Raw genomic sequence first — 23,146 nt, 5'->3', positions numbered from 1 at the left:
AGGGACTGGCTGGGCACAGTGGTTCACACCTGTGATCCCAACACTTTGGAAGGCTGAGGCAGGAGAACTGCCTGAGCCCAAGAGTTCAATTTAAAAAACTTAATTCAAATTAAAAATGTGCCAGGTATGGCAGCACGTGCCTACAGTCCTAGCTATATTGGGTGGCTGAGGCAGGAGGATCACTTGAGCATACAAGTTCAAAGTTGCAATGAGCTACGACTGTGCCACACCGCCCTCCATCCTGGCAAATAGGGCGAGACCCTGTCTCTAAAAATAAAAGTAGAAAATAACAGGAACTATCTTTAATATATCTTGATCCTTGTGTATGGCCCATACACATTAAACTAAAGTCAAAACATGATAAATCTCCTATTTGAACCAGACTGCTCCTACAGGCCTGGGACTATCCCCCACCATGACCCTTAGATCCCACAAGCTGTTAATGTCCTAAATCAGCTCTGGTAAATCTTAGCCTTCTCCTGGAGGAGAAATTCCAAAATCCTCCTCAAAATTTTTTTCCATTACTAAATTTCCTATTTAGATTTATGACCATTTTCTACTGGGTTTAAGCCTCTTGCTATTCAGAGTGAAAACTGATCGCATTCTTCTTTACATGACTTCAGATTAACCCAGCAGCCCTTGTTCTGTGTTAACCTAGGACCCCACAGCATTTTTCCATTTTCTCTAACTCCTCCTCACTGTGGGTGCAGCCTGATACCACGCCCTCGCTGCTGCTGAACAGTGCCGTGCTATTCTGTGCTGCTTGGCCTTCCTAGAAGACGGTCCCTAACCTTCTCCAGGCACCCCTCTACCCCCACGCTAGGCTCCGTCAACAGCTTCTGCCTGTGCCCTCTGTCTTGCCTTCCCTTTGGAACTGAGCTGACTCACCTGCCCATCCTCTGCCACTGATCACAATCTTTCCCAAGCTGCTCTTCCTTGCCTCACCCCCTTTCTTTGTGGAAGTGAGTAAGCCCTATTTTTACTTACTTGTTATCAACTTCTGGGTGAGCTAAGCGACAGGAGCACCAGAGGTCATTTACCTCCATCCAAGCACACCAGAAATCCCCGTTTGTAATCCACACTGTGCAGGGCTGTTTTTACCAGCTCTTGCCTCATCAGTTTATAACCATCATATAAATAGCAACTATATCTTGTAGGATTTCTTAAGCAATCATTAAACAAAACAAACAGAAACCGGGCTCTTAAGTGGACCTAATGATGAAAAGGACAGGAAGCCAAAATAAAGCAACATGCTCTGCTCCTGCATCCTTCTGTTTGGCTTCCGTGGAACAAATGGTGACGGGGGAAGTTGGGTGTGCTGGCCCCACAGCTGACCTGGGGTCACCCTAGAGAGCTGATTCTGTGGGCAGGTGTGTGGAGAATGGCCAAAGAAGCTGTCACTGGGATAGGTGGGCAGGACAACAGAGCATGTCTGTAAAAAGTGCAGTCTTTAGCACACAGAACACACCAATGAACCATCATAAATCGGTTCAGTCTCATGATGTTTTGCTTTGTTAGTAGTGACACATTTGCCTTGAGCTGGCCAAATGTTCTGGCCAGGTTTCCCTTGTGACCCATAGGATTTGAGAGATAGCTGGCCAAAAAGAAGAGTTCAACCCAGGGCCAATAAACAGTTTTCCTTTGTGTGAAGCTAACAGGCCCAGGTGGGTGTCAAAACCAGTTTTTGACTTATGAGTGTTGCGATTTTTTTTTTTTTTTTTTTTTTTTGAGACGGAGTTTCGCTCTTGTTACCCAGGCTGGAGTGCAATGGCGCGATCTCGGCTCACCGCAACTTCCGCCTCCTGGGTTCAGGCAATTCTCCTGCCTCAGCCTCCTGAGTAGCTGGGATTACAGGCACGCACCACCGTGCCCAGCTAATTTTTTGTATTAGTAGAGACGGGGTTTCACCATGTTGACCAGGATGGTCTCGATCTCTTGACCTCGTGATCCACCCGCCTCAGCCTCCCAAAGTGCTGGGATTACAGGCTTGAGCCACCGCGCCCGGCCAAGTGTTGCGATTTTTAAAACTCAGCCACAGGAGTGCAAAAGGCTTATTGGAAAACAAAAAAATAAAAATCACTTCTGGGTTGAGCTACACAATGGATGACATACAGAGTTTCAAATAGAGCAAAATCGGGCTGGGCGCGGTGGCTCACACCTGTAATCCTAGCACCTAACCTGTAATCCACCGGCCAAGGCGGGTGGATCACTTGAGGTTAGGAATTCAAGACAAGTCTGGCCAACAGAGTGAAACCCCGTCTCTACTAAAACAAAATACAAAAATTCGCTGGGCCTGATGGCGAGCCCTGTAATCCCAGCTACTCGAGAGGCTGAGGTAAGAGAATCTCTTGAACCCAGGCAGCAGAGGCTGCAGTGAGCCGAGGTTGTGCCAGTGTACCCCAGCTTTGGCAACAGATGGAGACTCTGTCTCACAAACAAACAAACAAACAAACAAAAAAACAAATACAGCGAAATCAAAATCACTGCCTTCTGCAGAAAGTACCTTACTATGTACCTCATCCTAGGAAAAAGGACAAAATGTTACTTGACAGCAGAGTGGTCTGAGATCCTTGGGAATATAAAATAAAACACAAAGTTTGATCACAACTTACATCAGGTCAGGGCGGTATCTATGGATAATTGCACAAAGGGCCAAGCCACTTTTCCAAGACATGGTGAGATCTGTCACGTTTACCCCTGCATAGCCATCTGTCTGCCTCTGGCACCAACCCAGCAGTTTGCTTGAACGAGCTACAGACTCTAAAACAACAAAACACATTATTATTGGAGGTGTGGTCACTGGTAATGCTGACACAGAATCCTCTTTGCAGGACACACGTCCACTCTGAAAAATTACTGAGGGTAGGGACAAAACAGTCAACACTAGTTTCCATTCAAAGAAAACAGTGAGGACACAAGGTTATGCAAATGATATCACGATAGTGAATTCTAATAGAAAAGGCACCAGCAATTTATTCAGAGTCTAAGGTCAACATTTACTCCCCAGCACCCTGAGGGACCACAGCCCGACAGCCGCAGCCCACTGTCCCCTGGCACTGAGGTGAAGGAGCGCCACCTACTGTGGCCAGCCTGGCTCACAGCAGCTCTAAGTTCCCGGACAGTCACAAGCACCTGGCTGAGGAAGGCTTCCTCCTCCAAAGTAGCACTTGGAAGAGGAGAGGAGAGAAGACTCCATCCTATAGGGTGGCAGTTTCAACCCAAAGCACCCAGGCCTTGCCCTTGAACTTTCCAAGGCACTGCACAACTTGCCAAGAGGAGAAGCCCTGCAGGGCTCTGCTGACAATGTTGGGGCCCCAGACCAGACAGTCCCAGACCGAACGGAGCTTGGCACCTCGTGTTATGAATTCTCAACCCTAAAAACTGAACAGGCAAACACATGTGCTAGGATGCTTTACAGTTCACTGAAATGTGTTTCTTTTTTGAGATGGAGTTTTGCTCTTATTGCCCAGGCTGGAGTGCTATAGTGCAATCTTGGCTCACTGCAACCTCCACTTCCCGGTTCAAGCAATTCTCCTGCCTCAGCCTCCAGAGTAGTGGGGATAACAGGCATGCACCACCATGTCTGGCTAATTTTTTGTATTTTTAGTAGAGACAGAGGTTTCACCATGTTGGTCAGAGTGGTTTCGAACTCCTGACCTCAGGTGATCCGCCCGACTTGGCCTCCCAAAGTGCTATGATTACAGGTGCGAGAACCTGTGAACTATTTATGTCTAAGAAAGTCTATTCCCTTACCGAAGGAAATTGAAGTTTGTACTAAGTCATTTAGTAATTTGTGAACATGAGATAAAAACTGAGTATCACGAAAATCCCGTTTCATTTAGGTTTTTCACCATGAAAATGTATTCTACATAACACACAGATCCACTTTCTGGTGCCATCTCTTGGCTCAGAAAAGAGCTTTTACACAGATCTGTCTCCCAGGTCTGTATATCCAACCACACAATATGTATGGGCAACTTCAATATTGCAGGCGCTAAAATAAAAACAGTGAATAAAGATACACTCTCTGCTTTCAAAGAGAAGGCGCTCCATTGGAGAAAAAGGCAACTGTTTTCAACTGCCTGCTGGTTCTCACATCCACCCTGGCATCCCAATGGCACGTCGAGTTCATGACGTCCAAACGACTCAAACCTCTCATCCCTCTCAGCCCTCCCTCTGCCTTGCCTACACTGATGTAGCACCATCTACAACACCGACCTCTTGCCCCACGAGGCGATCAACTGCCCCTGCCCATCGAGTCCACCTCCTCACCATTCTCTCTCGCATAACCGACAACGGCAATGACTGTCCACTCTGGGCCTGGCACTCATGATCACAAAGTGAGGGACACACTGCTGCCTCTACTTCACAGACAAGGAAGTTCAGAGCTGTTCAATCACCTCTTCAAGGCCGCACCATTCACTAACGGCAAAGCTTGGCCTGGGACCCAGCGGCACCTGACCCAAAGTCTGAGGTCTTCTCCGCTACCTCCTCCCTTCTTCACCCCCAGCATCAAGGCCAGATCTGGGCCTTTGTCACCTTCAGCCTGACGATGGCGATGTCTTTCCACCTGGTCTCCCTGCCTCTGGCACTTCCCTCCTCCATCCCCTCTCATGTGTGGCTAACCAGGTGTGCTCACGTCATTCTCTTTCAGAAAAGTCTTCAGGGCCTTTAATACATACAAAATCTGGAGTGACCTTCACCTGTCACTGAATCCAGGCAGTGCTGCAGAACCCAGCTGAAGTGCCACCACCTCTTCCATAAAGTCTTCTATCAAAACAGCTCTCACACTCTCCCTCTCTCCCCTTTGCCCAGTATCTGTATCTGGTTTCTCTCTATGCTCTTATAACACCTCAGGCCAAGGTAATTCTGTGTGGTGTGGACCTGTCTTGTGCACTGCAGGATGTTTAGCAACGTCCCTGGCTAGAGGTCAGTAGTACCCACTCCCAATCATGATAATCAAAAATGTTCCCAGACACTAACAAGAAACCCCTGGAGGGCAAAATCACCCCTGGTTGAGAGCCACTGCCTGAGACTGAACTTTACGGCTCGGTGAATGAATACAGGCCTCTCTGAAGGGTCTGCTGCATTTTAAAAAGCCACCACCAGAACTCACCATTGCGAGTCAATTTGGGAGTAGTTCGGGAATTCACCAGGCTCTCCATTTCCAGGTGAATATCTTTTGTTTCGCCAGTATCATACAAATGGCGTACCTGGCAGAAATTTACAAAGTCAAACAGACGGAAAACCAAATATCAAGTAACAAATTCCTACCTAGGAGCAGAATGGATGAAAGGAAAGACTGGGATACAAGCTTGGGCAAAGTTCAGACTGAAGTTATGATGATGACCTTTAAATCCTTTATAAAATAAAGTGAGGTTACAGAAAAACACATACATATTAACTGTGGGATCTTGTGCTAAAAATTAGCTACACAGGGCTGGGTGCAGTGGCTCATGCCTATAATCCCCATACTTTGGGAGGCTGAGGCCAGTGGATTGCTTAAGGCCAGGAGTTCAAGATCAGTGTAGGAAACACAGGGAGACCTCATCTCTACAAAATATTTAAAAATCAGCTGGGCATGGTAGTGCACGCCTGTAGTCCCCGCTACATGGGAGGCTGAGGTGGAAGAATCACTTGAGCTCAGGAAGTCAAGGCTGCAGTGAGCCGAGATTGTGCCACCGCACCCCAGAGAGCCTGGGCAACAAAGTAGGACCTTGTCTCAAAAAAAAAAATTAGTTACTTGGCCATGGAGGTCCCTCTAAGAGTCTCGGCTAAACTATTAATGCTGCCTCTTAACAGAAGGCCTAAAGGTATAAACTTCAAGTAGAAGGTGACTAGAAAATTACACTGAAGGCTGGGTGTGGAGGCTCACACCTGTAATCCCAGCACTCTGGGAGGCCGAGGTGGGCAGATCACGAGGTCAGGAGTTCAAGACCAGCCTGGACAATGTGGTGAAACCCCGTCTCTAGTAAAAATACAAAAAATTAGCCGGGCATGGTGGCACATGCCTATAATCCCAGCTACTCGGGAGGCTGAGGCAGGAGAATCCCTTGAACCTGGAAAGTGGAGGCTGCAGTGAGCTGAGATCACACCACTGCACTCCAGCCAGGGCAGCAGAGCAAGACTCCAACTCAAAAAAAAAAAAAAACTAGAAGAAGTTCTTTCAAGTGAATGATATCTCTTTTGCCCTCACAATGATCCTATGAGTAGTCAGGATTATTATTCCCGTTTTTCAGGTAAAGAAATTGAGGTTCAGAGAAAGCAAGTCACAGGTGATCAGAAGCTCCCTCTCCTCATTATGGGGCAAGTGCTCTTCCCTACAGTAAGAATCCGAATTAGGAAACACGGCATAAAATCCTGGGCCCACCATTTTTATCACGTTTGCTTTTCTGTAAGTCAACAAGCCTATGACCTAGCTCTCAATCTGTTGATGGAAAATAATATCTACTTCTACCAATTCAGAGAGACATCTACCTAAATTACTAAAAAAGTATTCTTGTATGTGTGGTATTAATAGCTGCATGCATTTCAACAGATCAGAGTTCCGATCAGTTCTGCAGATGGGCCCAGATGTAAAGACGGACAAGAAGGGTCTCACCTGGCTTGGCCGGAGGAAGTTGACGTTGATATTGGGATACCGAGTGACTGGGTCAATACTATATTGGCTGAAGTTCTTACTCACATTCTCAGGGGTAGTCTGAGGCAGCAATCTATAAATACTCTCCCTGCAGTAACACAACAGTACACTCAGAGCCGTGACCAGCACCGTGAACATTTCCCTCTCTTTTCCTGGTGGCTCCTGACAGCCCAGTAGTTACCTGACATGCCTGACAAATCCTCATCCTTGACCAGTCTTCTCGAGCCCCACATCAGCCCCCGCTTCCCAGACCCACTCCCAGTGATTCCACGGGTACCGATGGGGTAGGAGCCTAGGAGAGCCAGCAGGCCTGACAAAGTCAGCGCTCACGGACGCCGCCTCCAACTCAAAAAGGCAACACATTCACTCTTTTATTTTTTCAAGCATACCAATATTTACTTCAATTAAAAAATCAATACAGAAATGAACTGCCACCATATTTAGTCAGAATGCCTTAATAAAAGACAGAATAAAATGATATCAACTCCCAATTTCATCCAGGCAATCCTGTCTCTCTGATTCTTCTGGTCAAGGTATTAGTTCTTTATCAGAAAGCAAATCCTAGAATTTTTATTACATTTGCAAAAATCTGCTTCAAAATATCCCATTTAGGGGTTTGAGAAACATTTATAAGCAGTTTGGCATTTTCTTCTGACTTCAAAGCTACTTTTAAATTCTTCTCTCTCAATAAGAAATTTAACTTCAAAGGAGTAAGAGAAGACTTACTCCAGGAGACTCATCTTTAGGTTTCTACAATTTTATGAAATCCTATCTTGCCTTTTCTCTTTTCAACATGAAAACATCTTTAATTAAGAAAGCAGAGAGAGAAGAAGGAAGAATGTGCACTCTACCTAAAGAGTAAACCCTCCTTCCTCAGTTTTCTCCTGAAAGGAACCCCAGGTTGCTTCCCATTACCTCTCCGCCAGCACTTCCAAAGGGCTTGTTCCTAGAGACCAACTTCGGACCATCCAGGCAGAGTCCATAGCAGCTAGAAAACCCCGGGCTATTCCTGTTCCCATGGGCCAGAAAGGCTGTAAATAAGACATAAAACAAATAATTAAAAAAGAAAACACCTTTCAAAACAGGAAAAATAAACTAAGGAACAAAGAGTTTGCTGTTAACAGTATTATTTGGCAACTGTTTCAATAACAAACTGCTCTGCCTCCCAGATTGGTAGGGAGCAAGTCAAAAAAGCTGCAGAATTCCCATTCATACTTCATAGGCCTGGGCTCCCAGAAGCCTGTAGCCCTCCCACCTTCCTGGTGTGACTCCTGCAGGGAGTTTACCTGTGCTGTACAATGTGGTAGACGCTCATTCCAAGACCCATGATGCCCAGATTCACTCCTAATTATTCCTGCCCCCACCACAGAGCGCTGCCATGCTTAGCACTCACCTCTAGGAGGCTGTCTCCGACCAGAGCCACTAGTAACTGGTGTCCGTTCTGCTCCCGGACCAAGGCAGCGTTCTCAGAGGCATACATACAAGTGAAGTCAAACATGGCCACATCGGGCTGCCCATAGTGATTGATGGCAAAATCCAGAGAGGGCAGCTGCTGCTGGGTGGAGAAGTCTGCCGCCTCCCTGGCATAGCTGAGCAGAGCCTCCTGGTCCACATTCTCCCGGGAAAGCAGGAGCTCTGTGTCGGCGTAGTCCTGTCTCCAAAGAAAGAGGGTGAGGATGGAGATGCCCTGGCACTCGGCCAGAACCATGTTTCTGGGGTCACAGCTTCTCCTTCCCCCTAGTGACTCTACATTCCACAACCAAAGCTTTTATACCATTAAAAGGTGGGGGGCAGCGGTGAGCAGCCAGGCACAATGGCTCACACCTGTCACCCCAGCACTTTGGGAGGCTGAGGCAGGTAGATCATTTGAGGACAGGAGTTCAAGAACAGCCTGGCCAACATGGTAAAACCCCATCTTTACTAAAAATACAAAAATTAGCCAGGCATGGTGGCATGTGCCTGTAATCCCAGCTACTCAGGAAGCTGAGACAAGAGAATTGCTTGAGCCTGGGAGGCGGAGGTTGCAGTGAGCTGAGATCGTGCCACTGGACTCCAGCCTAGGTGACAAAGTGAGACTCTGTCTCAAAAAAAAAGAGGAGTTGTGGTGGATTATTCCCAAATAACACAGGCCTTGCTATCTAAACACACAGCTGTGGCTTTTCCATTTGCTTGGAGCAGTAACTACTCCTTTGATTTTATCCAATCTGCCTCAGGGTTGTTGAATGTCACATAAAATAAGTTACGTGACAGTACTTTGTGAGCTGAAAGGGCATTTTATAGTTTTTTTTTTTTTTTAATCAGCAATCATTATCTTCTGGGTAGTAAATGGTTTTTGTCAAATGGGACCACATGAAACACTCAGCCTTGCATAACTCATGACACCCGAAGGAAGAACCCAAAAATGCTTGAGTGCCAAAAAGGCAGGGAGGTGGGAGCAATAGTAGTCCAGGAGGCTGGGAAGGAATATGCTGAAAACGGAACAGGGGTTTTCAAAATAGTACATAAGACTCTGAAAGCCTCCACAGAAACCCACAAACAAAGAAGAACAAAGGACTGAAAAGCTCCTTTTCTGTTTTGGAGGTTCCTGGCACACTGAGTCAAGTCTTGACTCTCTGAAAGTGGGGCCTATGGTTTCTAAGTGGCCCTGATGGTCCTTTCAGCTACCACTACAAGATGTTAAAGCCAAACACAAACACTCAGGTTGGTCCTAGAAATACTGTTTGTTCAACACTAAGAAAGCAGCCACATGGGTCTAGTGTTTAACAGCACACACTGAAGGTATGGCCCCTGCCCTCTAGGAAAAGTAAACCAGGTCTTGCATTCTAGACTGCTCCTATCTAATGTTGACCGATGACCACAGCTGGGCCTAGGTGGCAGATTCAGGTCTTCACCTAGTCCCAAGGCATGCAAACTGCCTCACTGGTTATTTCTTACTGACAGCAATGTAACCCTGATGTAGTTCCAGATAACCAGCAAAGCAGTTTTAGAAAGCATCTAACCAAATATGTCTTGCTTATGCTTTTGGGAGAGCGGACTGTATAAACGGCTTTGTTCTGTTTCTCCCTGCAGGCATACAGGATGGCTGTGCTGAGAAACACATGGGAGGTTCCTGGGTACAAAGTCGGGGGCTCTGTGCCGCAGGCACATGCTCGGCAGCTCACTCCTCTCTCTGCTGTTGGATAAGGTATTATTGTAGCTCAGACTAAAGAGACTGCATTTGTATCATGCTGCAAAGACAAAGGACTCCCTGAAATTCAGCTGTGAGTCTCTTGTGGGAATTGCACAGGCCTGAATCAGCACAATTAGTGCCTCTGCTTCTGTTCCTCTCATCGCATGGGGACATGATTCTCATGTTGAGACCAGTGAGACTAAGTAAGACGTAAAAAACTCTCCTTCAGGGACCATTCACCCAGTGGTTTTCTGACTTCACATTTCAAACCATTATTTCAGGGCATGCCATGCAGTCACCTAGAAACAGGCTGAGCTGGACCTGGCTAGGATGGATGCTCAGACCTGTTCTATGGTCATAAGGAGGCTTAAGTGTAGCCTGATCGTGTCAGTACTGCCTTGACCTCTGAAAACTGTATCTTCAGTGACACCAGAACCCTCATCAGGCTCCCATAAACACCAATTATTGGTTCTCGGTCATACTCCCTTCCCTCTACCACTCCCCCTTCCAAAAGATAACTCTTTAACCAACCAATAATCAGTCATATACGGAATTCACAATAACCACAAACCAAATCACCTAAAATTGAACTGAATATTTATGCATGAAACGCTGTCTGAAACTTGCTTTGCAAGAATCCAACGGTGACGGAGGAGTGCACTGGAATATTACTCACAGAACACTGGCCATGTGTGGAGAACAGTTAAAGCTGCATAGTGGGCACGTGAGGGTTCATCACACTACTCTCCCCCCATTTTTATTTACATTTGAAACTAGCTATAATAAGAGTTGTTCACGCTAAACTAGAAAACATCACGGGTTACCAGAAGATGAATTCAGTGCTCATTTTCATTCCCTTGCAGGAAAAACCCATCAGACAATCAATTCTTTCTCTTGGTGATATTAACCACTTCAACAAGAAAGAGTTTTGAAGGAAATCCGTGGCTTACATGCAGTATCACTCCTTTGTCCAGTAAACTCTGCTTTTTGGCTGTCATAACGAAATAGTGTGTGTCATCTTTGTAGTAAACGATGTTCTCCAAGTCAATACCTGGGGCCAGAAGACAAACGTGTGCATGTAAGAGTTTGCTGAGATGAAGGTGCATCAGGGCAGCCTGAAAGGGCAGATAAGAGCCGTGAGACTCCAGGCAGGGAAAGGTGTCTAAGCCCAGACTCTCATTTTCTGCATCATCAGTTCATAGAAATAAAGGGAGCTTTGTTTCTCTGTGTTCACTCAACACCCCAAATGATCCTAAAAACAATGACTGATAGTAAACAGAACTGTAGGGACAGGGGGAAAAAAATAAAAAAAAACCAAAAAAAAAAAAAAAGAGGCTAACCTCTAAAGAGGGCTTGGATTAGTTACCGGGTTAAGCCTCTTGGGACAGTCATCAAGGAAGCTGGAGGAATCTCCTAAGTTCTTAAGAACAGGATAGACAACGTGATGCCTGGAAGCAGAGTGAACTACTGACTTTCTAATTCAATTATTTAAAAAATAGATGTAATGGAAAGAAATCTGGAAAACAAGAGAATGAAGGCATATTTAGCAAAATATCTAAGTTGAGCTATTCAAAACCTATCATACAACAATTTCACTGCTATATGACACATGGTTTGCCTTCAAGCCTGAGCTGGAACTCAGGAAGAAGCCTACATACTTAAAGGCCTAAAGTCAGCTTCCCAACCAAACCAGGGAGCCACTGGCCAGCAGCTACACCAAACACCACGACTCAGCATCACAACATAGGGCAGGCATTGGGAGGCAGAATGAATGCCTTAAAACAAATAAAAACAAAACCCAGGCTGGGTGCAGTGGTTCATGCTTGTAATCCCAGCACTTTGGGAGGCTGAGGCGAGTGGAGCCAGGAGTTTGGGAGCAGCCTGGGCAACATGGTGAAACTCTGTCTCTACAAAAAATACTAAAAATTAGAAGGGCATGGTGGCGCCCGCCTATATTCCCAGCTACTCAGGAGGCTGAGATGGGAGGATCGGTTGAGCCCAGGAGCTTGAGGCTGCAGTGAGCCGAGATCGCGCCACTGAACTCCAGCCTGTGCAACAGAGTGAGACCCTGTCTCAAACAATAAACAAAACCCAGAGCAGCCCAGTCACTGCAGAGAGGTTAAGAATACAAGAGGAGGAGACATGTTCTGCAGGAAGCATTATGCCAGGAACAAGGGACAGGAGTGAAGACAGCAGAGGGGCAGACAGTGCAGGAGTGACACCCACAGCCACTCACCCCACCAAACCCCCAAGAAAAAGTCACCAGGGCTATTTAAACCTTTATCCTAGGGCTCTGGAGACATCAACACAAACCTGTGGCTTCTCTCAGTTCCTGGAAGAATTTCTGGTTGAATATAAAAGCCACACCACTGATTTCTTCCACTTTGGCCTCTGCTGTTGTATTTCGGTTGATAAAATTTGCTGTGATGGCGATGGCCAGTTTACCACGGAATTCTTTCCGACGAAACCCTGGAGGGGAAGAAATTTTCAGAGGTGATAATCGTTGGTTAGAGAAGCAAGATCACTTCAAATCAAAGTGGGGGTGCTGATAAAGACATCAGGGAAAGTCAGGGATGAGAACTGATGGTAAAGTTAGGGCAGCTCTTCTGCAGATGAAAATAAGGTATTTACCTACCCAAGAATATGAAAATTCGGGAAAGAAGTCAAAGTCTCCATTAACAAACCACTAACAAACTATTTGAAATCTGACTGACCAGAATATTACTCAGTACTGTGGAGTCCTCTTAAAAAAAGGGGTTTGTGCGGGCATGCGCGCGTGTGTATGTGTGTAGCACCTGCCTATTAATATGTAGATTAAGCCCCACAAATGCCAACCACTCAAAGTATGGCTCGTCTCCTCGTGTCCCAGCAGGAGTGCCCTGTAAGCAGCAGCCCGGGCCAGGTGAGGTGGCCCACGCCTGTGATCTCAACACTTTGAGAGGCTAAGGCAAGGAGACTGCTTCAGCCAAGGAGCTCGAGACCAGCTTAGGCAACATGGAGAAAGCCCAATCTCTACAAAAAATACAAAAATTAGCTGGGTATGGTGGCATGTGCCTGGAGTCCCAGCCACTCAGGAGGCTATGATGGGAGGATTGCTTGAGCCCAGGGAGATCGAGGCTGCAGTGAGCATTATCATGCCACTGCGCTCCAGCCTGGACGATAAAACAAGACCCTTCTCAAAAATAAAATAAAATTAAAATAAAATAAAATATAAAATAAAAATAAAATCAGCAGCCCAAGTGCTGGCTGGCTAGAGGAAGACGGGACCTGCCATTCCATCAGGGCAGGAAGCACATGTTCACACTCTCAAAAGAGTAGACACTGGTCACACACAGTCTCACCCCAGGGGTAGGATAGCATCAGCTTTCCCTCTGCTATGAGCCAGGCAGAGGAGCACAGACCAATACCTTCCAAAGTGTTCCTCCGACCATCCCCACCGATAATCACTTCAAATTCATACTCTGACACAGGATGAGTTTTAGGGTGCACCAGTGCCCGCCAGCCTATCCCTGTGAACCAAAAAAAAAATAAATTGAGGTCACCACCCAGACCACATTCACAGCCAGGACTGTCTCTAGATACCCAGTCACGTGGACTGCACAAAACCCTGGGCCAAAAACACTACATGTAGAAACAGCGGGGACAGAGGCCGGGTGTGGAGGCTCATGCCTATAATCCCAGCACTTTGGGAGGCAGAGGCTGGCAGATTACTTGATGCCAGGAGTTACAAGAGACCAGCCTGGCCAGCATGGTGAAACCCTGTCTCTAATAAATATACAAAAATTAGCCTGGCATGGTGAAACATGCCTGTAATCCCAGCTACTCTGGAGACCGAGGCAGGAGAATTGCTCAGAGGTCACAATGAGCTGACTTTGAGCCACTGCACTCCAGGCTGGGCGACAGAGTGAGACTCTCATCTAGAAAAAGCAGTGGGGACAAACCACAGAAGGAAAGAGGCCTTGCAGAGGGCCCACGAGGCCCTTCCCACCACGTGTGCCTGCGATCTCTAAGGCTGCAGACCCAGTCCCCAACGGCCCAGCCCACGAGGGCCTTTGATTTGCTCGCCCAATCTCATCTTCCTCACCCATCAAAACCCTCTCACACCTTCCTCACTCCTCCAGTCTGACTTACGTTCATTCTCCTGGTCCTCAGGAGGCTGGATAAGTCCTTGGAATTCCACACTGACATGGATTTCAATGCCTAGGATCAAGGCTACTTTCAAAAGTATCAGTTGGAGCTGACGGATACCTGGGAGAATACAGAGATGACGTTGGTGGGAACACACGGAGAAGGTGGTACCCATCTGTGTCACAGCTCAGGCTCCCACCCTGCCACCTATGCACCCTTCATTCAGATTCCCAAAGCCTGCTGTAGCAGGAGACGTTTCCAAAGCCACGTTCTGTAACTCTTACTTCCTTTCTTAAAGGCAAATATAACCCAGTGGAAGAGAGGTTCTAGAGCAACACGCAGGCCACTCCCACCTCTTGGGTTCAGTGTTTTAAACAATCAAAAGCCTGGAGACAACATGGGATTGTGGCGGACAGGAGACCCTTTTCCATTTCCTCCCAATTCAGGGCCGCCATATTGGCGGCATCTCCGATCCTGCTGGATTACGAGGCAGGTGTGCACCTGCAGGGTGCAGTCCACAGTCAGATGCAGAGCTGCTGCATGACCTCCCTGCCCGTGGGCATCTCTCTTTCAGCCCATTCTCTGGTTGATCAGCACACATTCTTATAAGGTAAGGAAGGGAAATTGCAATCCAACCAGATCCTCTTACCATTCCCCGCAACTCCTGGTCTACAGCTGTGGAAACTGAGGCCAGAATGACTGACAATCTTGCTCACTTTCACAGTGAGACCAAGTGATTTACTTGATGTCCATAAGCACCTGCAGGCACCAGACACGGCAGGGACTAAAGGTGCAGTGATAAAGATCTAGGCCCTGGTAGAAGACCCTTTCAAGCCCAAGATGAATCTTGCCACAAATAAGGCAGACAGATCCACTGAGTTAATGACCCTCGGTTCTCTCTTAAAACCAAACTTACCTGGCACCTGTGACTAATCTGCCAGGAGCAATGCAAATCTTCCTCAAGTCATCTTGTTCTCCCCAGTTTACCACAGCCACCACCCTTCTGAGTCCCACTCCCAAAGACTTGTTAAACTCTGCGCTAACACAGAATTTTTGCAGACAACTGTGGGTTCCAAGATGCTTTACAAACTATAGCCAACAGATGGGCAGCACACTTCCTCTACCAGTGGAATGTGGTCACTGTCAGCCAGCGTCTGATAAATTGGCACAGCTGCTGCAAAGAGCAAACGGTTCCATGACTGAATGTGTTTACAGGACACATCTGGAGAAGCTCAGAACAAAGGCTCCTTGATAAAGCTTTCCTGAAAGCATTAATGATAATCAATAAAAAGCCTTCAGTTTCATAATGCACACTGTCTGTTCTGAATTGCTTTTCTGGTGGGCCGCTTACAGTGAAACACCACTGATTGCATTAACTTGTATTTATACCCTGTAGGATCTCAGAAAAGCACAGGCCCAGTCTGAGCTTGGAGGTGACAAAAGTACAGCAAGAGCGTGCATACTGCACCAGAACCACCTAACCAGAGGAATGCCATTATTTCCCTGCCACTAATGGCCAGGCCAGGGCTCTGCTGCTTCTGCAAGTGTGGCTTCCCCCAGTACTGTGTCCCCACAGCACTTTGTTCTTACAGTAGTAGAGCATGTATCAGGTCACAGCACAGACAGCCGCATGCCTGTGTACTTCTGCCACTGCAAGAGGAACCACCGGAGCGTCCAGGCCCAAACTGTCATTGTTTCCCCAGTGCCCATCCCACAAACTGCAAGAACTCAGGAAGAGTCCAAGACCTAACTTAGAAATTCTCCAACCAAACTCCACATTTCACAGGTTATCGATACACTCACAGTGAAGAGTCCTAAACTACAGGACCGCAGCATAGCAGGTGTTTTTACTTCAAGGTGAGTCCACTTACTACAAGAAAGACAGGAATGAGATTAGAAGAAACTGGGTGGTGTTTGAATTCCTCAGCGAATCCACCTGTCTTTCTACTGAACCAGTGTGTGAGGGGTAGGGTGGAATGCTCCAGGAGAGCTAGTTTTACTTACTGATGTGGTCGATGGCTCCGGCACAGAACTTGCCATAGAACTTCTTGGCACCCAGACCTCGAAGATCATGTATGGTGAATGGCCAGAGATGTAAGACGTTGTTGCGGGAGAAGGCGTCTCGTTTCTCAATAACAACCACCTTGGCCCCCAGTAAGGATAAGTCGATGGCTGTGCGGAGACCACAGGGGCCAGCCCCAATGATGAGACACTGAAAAACACAGCTGCTTTCAGGGAAGGCAGCACTTTCAAGAAACAATTCTAGAGAAGCCTCATAATTGTATAATCATCACTCCCTAAAGCCCCCAAAATAGGGCTATTCTCCCCACTCCCAAGAAACCTTCACACCTGCACAGGTCACGGCAGAGACCTGCCACGGCTTAAGAGAAGAGCTAATGATCACGATGGAGAAGAGGGAACTGTCAGTGCTAGAGACAAGCCTGGCATATGGCTGGAAAGCCCTTGATCTGCAGCATATTTAAGTGGCATCATCTCAACAAATGGTATGAAAATCACATACAATCTTACATCAACAGGAGAGGACCTTTTGGAAGGTTTCTAGATCAAGCAGATTTCTGTCCAAAGAGATACAGAGTACTGCACACACAAGCCAGGCAATCTCAAGCCTCCTGGAATGAGTCTACCACACATATGATTCTCAGGAAGCAATTTTCAAGAGCCAAAGTTTTATGTGCTGAAGAGAGTTCCAAAATCCCCATCTAGACTGAAAGTCCAGGGACATGATCTCGAAAATCCACACTCCAGAGAAGTGGGAGACTGGACACATATCTTAAGCAGTTTGCTCTGTGTGTGCAGAGGGAGGACGTGCAATGCTTTCGGCTTTGTTTTGTTTTGTTCTTAGTAGAGTCCAGTAATCACTCACGAAAGTCATGCCTTCACAGTTCTTGAATTTTGCTAATGAATATTTACCCAAATGCAAATCCACTGGGGGTGGGGCTCTAGGTATCCCCTGTTGCACAAATTAAAGCCCGTGAAAGAACATAACATAGCCATGAAGTCATCTGCAAATTTGTGTTCCTGCTAGCTTGTTCCAAACTTCTCACATTAGGTGTTTTTCTAAGGAGGGAAGCAGGAAATGTATCTCTCCACATCAGCTTCCTCACACCTACCCCAGCAAAGGCAAGTGTGTAACTCAAGTCTTTGCCTAGGCCTACCTGCTTCGTGGAAACCCTATTTCTCCACACGGTAGAGAAAGCAACAGAAATACTTTGGTTACAAAGTCCTTGCTTATGAATCAAAACAGACCTTTGGAACATGGATGGGAAGAGGTCTGAAGCTTGTGGCAAATCCTAAGTTGGCAAATACCAGCTACTGAGTATGGAATGATGAGTTTGGAAAGATAACATGCCAAGAATCCCAAAGCTGTGTTCAGACAGGATACCAGCAGGACTTGGCTACGCCCCTGCTCGGTGACCTGCATCCTCTGAAACATGTAAGCTCAAAAGAGAGCTTCAGCAAAATAAAAAGTTCCCATGCCACTTGACTTCGGTCATTCTTAAATACTTGAAACTTTGAATGTTCAATACATAAACACATGAAATACACTTAGAACAGGGTCTGGGCCATGGGAGTCAAACAAAAAGAGGTAAGAGATCCACAAAGTTTCAACAGGGTCAAAGCCTGACCTCTTATGCTAGTTGCGGCTGGACTCTGCCTGGTTCTCACTCAGCCTACCTCTAACTCAATCCTCCTCTTTAGCACCTGGGTGAATCCTCACCAGTGATCCCAGGGCCCAACAGGAGCCGAAGCTTACCTTGGTGTTAGTGCATGCTTTTCCCTTTTTGTAGTCTTTGTGACTGCCCCGTTTGTCCAACTTTGCCCAGAGGGCTTTAGCTTTCCAGTAGTTAAGCTTGGACTTGAGCTTGTGATAGAAGGAGCGGTAGTCCTTTGGCTTCAGTTCCAGATGGTCACAGAGCTCCTGGAAGGCCTTAAGGGTTCCCTTACAAGTGGTGGCCTGGACAAACCGGTCAAAGAGGACATGAGCTGGGTTCATGGTCTCATGCTTCCTCTCCTCCATGCTGCCCCACTCTCAGCACTCCCCACAGCGGGTGGTGGGATGGCTGTGGGTCCACCTGACACTGTCACGTTAATCTGACAAAAAGAAAGAAAAAAGATGATTAGCATTTCTTTGTCTACAAACATTCTCCAGGAGACATACTACTCTTCCAAGCAGAGTTCCCAAGTGTCGCAGTCATCCATCCAGAATTGTGGATTGCACATCTGCAATCCTCCAGGCACTACGAGACACTGGGGCTGGAAAGGTGAGTCGGATGGTTCTTGCTCTCAGGGATCTGACGGTCTAGGAGACAAGGCAGCCACAGACACAGAATGTCCTGATAGACCGTACCAAGTGCCACTGCAGAGGAAGACATGAGGGATTTGGGAAACAGAGAAAGAGGATCTAAGTCACTATCGGCGGTGAGTGGAGGTCCCCACTGAAGACAAGCCTCTGAATGGTGGCAGCTGAGTCTCTCAGCATAAATGTTAGCCAGGCAGGGAAGAGGTGTAGGACATGAGAAAGTGACACAGGCAGGCCTGAGTGACTCGTATGGATCAAAGAGGCAAGGATGACTTCCAGGTTTCCAGCTTAGACCCCGGATTCAACGGAGACATCAGGCCAATGGATTAAAAATAGAAGCACTCCTCGGTGCCAGTGGAGCAGCGAGCCCCCTTCCCTACCTGAGTGTGTGAGCTCTGAGTGGTGGTGCTCAGCGGGCAGTCAGGCATGAATGTGAAGTTCAGGGAGACCCAGATTTGGGAGTCACTGGCACACGGGCAGTAGCTAAGCCTACAAAAGCAGGAAGATCACACAAGGAGAGTGCATGGGGAGAGGCACTGCAGGCTCTGGAGGAGGTCCAGGAGGCCCTACCTTCAAGAGGCTGGCAGAGAAAGACGAGCCCTCTCAAAAGTTGAGGAACAGTATGGAGAGGTCTGAAGAGAACCAACCAGCAGCGTCACAGAAGTCTAAGGAGCAGAAAGTTCAGGAGTGTCAAAGTCAGCAGGGATGAAAAGAACTGAAGTCCTGCTATTGTGTAAGGTACAGGATGGGGAGACTTCATAGTCATTCCGTTTTCACCCAGAATCAAACTGCACAGCAGTAATGACGATATCTATGCTTTCCACCTATGGAAATGTCCGCACACCTGCATCCAGTGAGTCCGCTGGACAGAGGCTGGGAGGTGGGGGATGGTGTCACGTGCACTACTGCACCCATGGGCTCCTGTGAGTCTGCGGAATCGTTTTTACACCCCATCTGACGAATCCTTACCACTGGAACTGTATTAGGAGGTGAGAGGCAAAAGGACAAAGGACAAAACTAGAGAGCACAGAGTGGGTCAGGGTGACGAGAAGAGTGTGGCCACAGGGCTGAGCCCACATGGCCAGACCCCAGTTGCACGACCCCGCTGCACAACCCTGGGTAAGCACTGCCGCACAAACCCTCGGTTTCCCTGTGTGTGAGACAAGAAGGTAGAGGTTGCAGTGAGCTGAGATCATGTCACTGCACTCCAGCCTGGGCGACAGAGTGAGACCCTGTCTCAAAACTAAACAACAAAAAAAAAACCACTACACTGTTAACATATGTAGCTTCTCCCAGCAGCCACATATATAGCTTCTCCCAGTAACCACATGGCTGAGTCCAGCAAGAAATGGAGTTAACAGGAATTAAACATTCAGTTTCCCAGAAAAATAAAGGTTTTATTCCAGGTAGCAGCAAGAGAAACACTTTACAGATCCTAAAAAGAACCTACTGTTTTTCTTACAAGCCAAAGCTTATCTTAGAAATGTTAGAAAGTCAAAAGATGGCTTGTAGGGGGCCAGGCACAGTGGCTCACACCTGTAATCCTAGCACTTTGGGAGGCCGAGGCGGGTGGATCACGAGGTAAGGAGATCGAGACCATCCTGGCCAACATGGTGAAATGACATCTCTACTAAAAATACAAAAAATTAGCTGGGTGTGGTGGCATGTGCCTGTAGTCTCAGCTACTCAGGAGGCTGAGGGAGGAGAATCACTTGAACCCGGGAGGCGGAGGTTGCGGTGAGCCTAGACGGCGCCACTGCACTCCAGCCTGGGCAACAGAGAGAGACTCCATCTCAGAAGAAAAAAAAAAAAGGTGGCTTGTAGGGCAGGAAAGAGCAGATGTACTTATGCAAAGGCAGGAAAAACAGTGACAGCTGACAACTCATGACTAGAAACAAAGGTCCCAGAGCATTTTCTGCATCGGGCGCCTCTGCCCCCTGCTCTCTCTGGGGACTTCTGAGGCCTCACTTGCTCTTTGACAAGCACACAGCACTGTGCAACCCCGACGCTGTATGCCCTGCCTGCATTCACAGTGAACCTCAACTCCACCAGTCACAGTGTTTGCTGAGCTTTGCATACACTGTAAAAACGAGCTTTGCATACACCACCTCTACTTCATGTCAAAGAAGAAAATGACTTTTCTTTGTTCCTAAACAGCAGCCACGTTCAACTCCTCGCCAGGATTCAGAGCAGTCAGAACCATGACGTTCTCGCTGAAGCCAATCCATTAAAGGTCCTGCAACACACATAATTCTAAAATCCTTCCCGTCATAATGCCTGCCTTGGTTCACACCCCTCCTGAAAGAGTCTTGGGCACTTATTTCCCAAGAAGAGTTCTTCCATGTGAGCTAACATCCCCTTGGTTGGTTGTAACCCACTCGGTTGGAAATAATTCACTTCCAAAGAGCTGCTAACCACCACAGAGGATTTCCAAATGAAATCCCACTACATAGAAATACCTTCACTAAAACTGTCTCCAATTCTTCTGCTGGTGAAAAATACTTTCAAATTAACAGGTGTCACCCGCAGCTCCCAGAGGGCTGCAGAGCTAACCAGCAGGTAAGTATTAAGTGCCCGGCCAAACAGATTTCAACCTGCAGGGCACTGGTGACAACGGATGAACAGAGGCAGGCTGGCTCCTGCGACAATGCGGCCAGCACCCAAGGTAAGATGACACAAGGTGAATTCCCCTGGGCTGCCTCACTTTTCCTGCTTTGCAGCTCAATGACTGCAGCCGGAACTCCTCCAGAGTGTGACAGCATTGCTCTGTGGCTCTGCTGGGCTGGGCCTGTCTCGCTCTGCAAGGGGCTTACCCAGCATTCTCACTGGCTCTGACGACAGCCGGGAAGCCACGGGGAGCAGGGCTATTCCTGTTACCGCCCCCCATTTCCCTCATTCCTGAAGGTCACAGCCAGATCATGCTCCTCCTGGCCTGTCCTGTACCACCCTGTATACGGTTCATAATCACAGGAACCTGGAGACCAGGAAACCTGGCAGGAAGGTGCCAGAAATCCCAGAAACTGAAAAGCCAAGGTGTGCAAGGAAGGGGTAGAGGAAGTGAGGAACCGGGTTGAGGGGTTGGGGGAGGAAGAGGAGGTGATGCCAGGTTTCCAGGCATCTGTGAGTCTCCGCCAGCTGACTCCAGCCTGCATGCTTTGTCCACGGCAGCTGACTGCTGACTCAGAAGCCCTGCAGGGACCTTGGCTGTGGAGGATGGCGCTGCAGAGATAAGCACATGCAGGACACGGTTATGTTTCTATTTACAACAACAGGCGAAGGTTGTCACTGAACTTCTGGCTGTCTAGGAGAACACTCAATCTCTAGCTCTTAGAAGAGGCAGCTGGACGTTTGTGGAGGAGTAGAAAGGAGAATCATCTTTAAAAATAGAAAAAGAAAAGAGAAACAAAACAACAAAATAAGAATTATACCTCAAGAGTATGGCATCAGAGTGAAGCTTCGTTTTCTCCCTAGCCTGCACCATGAGCATACCAGCAAATGTGCAAATCTCTGAATCTTACACAGGAATCAATGAACTGCACCTTCTCCTAGCCCATTCAGTCAGAGGTATGTCTCATCTAAATAGATCTTGAAAGTGGGTAGAGGGCCAGGCGTGGTGGCTCATACCTGTAAACCCAGCACTTTAGCAGGCCAAGGCAGGAGGAGTTCAAGACGAGCCTGGGCAACAGAGTGAGATCCCGTCTCTTCAAAAAATAAAAAATAAAAAACAAAAAACTTAGCTGGGTGTGGTGGCATGTGCCTGTGGTCCCAACTACATGGGAGGCTGAGGTTCCCACCAGGAGGTCGAGGCTGCAGTGAGCCATGATCATGCCACTGCACTCCAGCCTGGGAGACAGAACAAGATCCTGTCTCAAAAACCAAAAAAAGGAAAAGGTAGGTGGAGAGAAACACTTGTTTTGGAATGTCATCAGGCAGAAGTTTACATGAAAAATGCACTATGGATTACTGAGCTAATTCCCTTATATTTTCCCTCAGAAGCCAGGACCCAAATTGCCAACATGCCTCAGGCTCCTGATCTGTCTTCCTGCAACATGGGCAACTAGCACCATTTGTTGAAAAGCCTGTCCTTCTCGCACTGAGTAGTCTTGGTATCCTTGTCAAAAATCATCTGACCATAAGTAAGGCGCGGGAGGCTGAGGCAGGAAGGTTGTCTGATTCTCCCAGGAGCTTGAATCCAGCCTGGGTAACACAGCAAGACCCCATCTCTCTCTTTTTTTCCTTTTTTTAAATTTTCACTGATAACATCTGAGAATTATAAGCTTAAGACCCCATCTCTTAAAAAAAAATCATTTGACCATATATATTAGGGTATGTTTCTGGGCCCTCTATTGTAGTTCATTGGTTTATATGTCTGTCTTTATGCCAGTATCACACTGTTTTGATTAGTATAGCTTTATAGTAAGTTTTGAAATCAGGAAGCATGAGTCCTGCTGGTCTCCTTTATAAGGACTGTTTTGGCTATTCAGGGTCCCTTGAGATTCCATGTAAATATTAGGATGGGTTTTTCTATTTCTGTAAAAAAGAAAATTGAGATTTTGATAGGGATTACATTGAATATGTATTGTTTGGGCAACACTGACATTTTAATAATAGTAACTCTTCCAATCCATAAGCACGAATTTGTTCTCATTTATCTTTAATTTATTCCAGTAATCTTTTTTAGTTTTCCTTGTACAAGCCTTTCACCTTCTTGGTTAATTCCTAAGTGTTTTATTATTTTTGATGCTACTGTAAATAGAATTATTTTCAACATTTCATTTTCAGACTGTTCACTGTTAGTATATAAAAATGTAACTAGGGCCGGGTGTGGTGGCTCACGGCTGTAATCCCAGCACTTTGGGAGGCTGAGGCGGGTGGATCACGAGGTCAA

At 47.1% G+C, this 23,146-nt stretch overlaps 1 protein-coding gene across 16 annotated transcripts in view; it reads right to left on the bottom strand.

The window, feature by feature from the left end:
- MICAL3 (microtubule associated monooxygenase, calponin and LIM domain containing 3) overlaps window positions 1–23,146 on the bottom strand; it is a 273,518-nt gene that overhangs the window by 98,014 nt on the left and 152,358 nt on the right. For all 16 annotated transcript variants that reach the window (XM_064362782.1, XM_064362781.1, XM_064362787.1 and 13 more), the window contains exons 2-12: window positions 17,713–18,050; window positions 15,942–16,149; window positions 13,941–14,057; window positions 13,217–13,318; window positions 12,123–12,278; window positions 10,760–10,860; window positions 8,034–8,291; window positions 7,556–7,671; window positions 6,602–6,728; window positions 5,117–5,213; window positions 2,613–2,760 (exon numbers count right to left, since the gene is read on the bottom strand). In XM_064362782.1, coding sequence (XP_064218852.1) covers window positions 2,613–2,760; window positions 5,117–5,213; window positions 6,602–6,728; window positions 7,556–7,671; window positions 8,034–8,291; window positions 10,760–10,860; window positions 12,123–12,278; window positions 13,217–13,318; window positions 13,941–14,057; window positions 15,942–16,149; window positions 17,713–17,976 — 1,694 coding nt within the window. In that variant the 5' untranslated portion in view covers window positions 17,977–18,050. The remainder of the gene's footprint in view (window positions 1–2,612; window positions 2,761–5,116; window positions 5,214–6,601; window positions 6,729–7,555; window positions 7,672–8,033; window positions 8,292–10,759; window positions 10,861–12,122; window positions 12,279–13,216; window positions 13,319–13,940; window positions 14,058–15,941; window positions 16,150–17,712; window positions 18,051–23,146) is intronic.

Source organism: Aotus nancymaae, unplaced genomic scaffold, assembly GCF_030222135.1.
Source record: "Aotus nancymaae isolate 86718 unplaced genomic scaffold, 86718_ANA_hifiasm-v0.15.2.pri h1tg000049l, whole genome shotgun sequence".
Lineage (NCBI taxonomy): Eukaryota > Metazoa > Chordata > Mammalia > Primates > Aotidae > Aotus > Aotus nancymaae.
The sequence above is the reverse complement of the archived record's forward strand: the minus strand, read 5'-3'. Positions and strand labels throughout refer to the sequence as shown.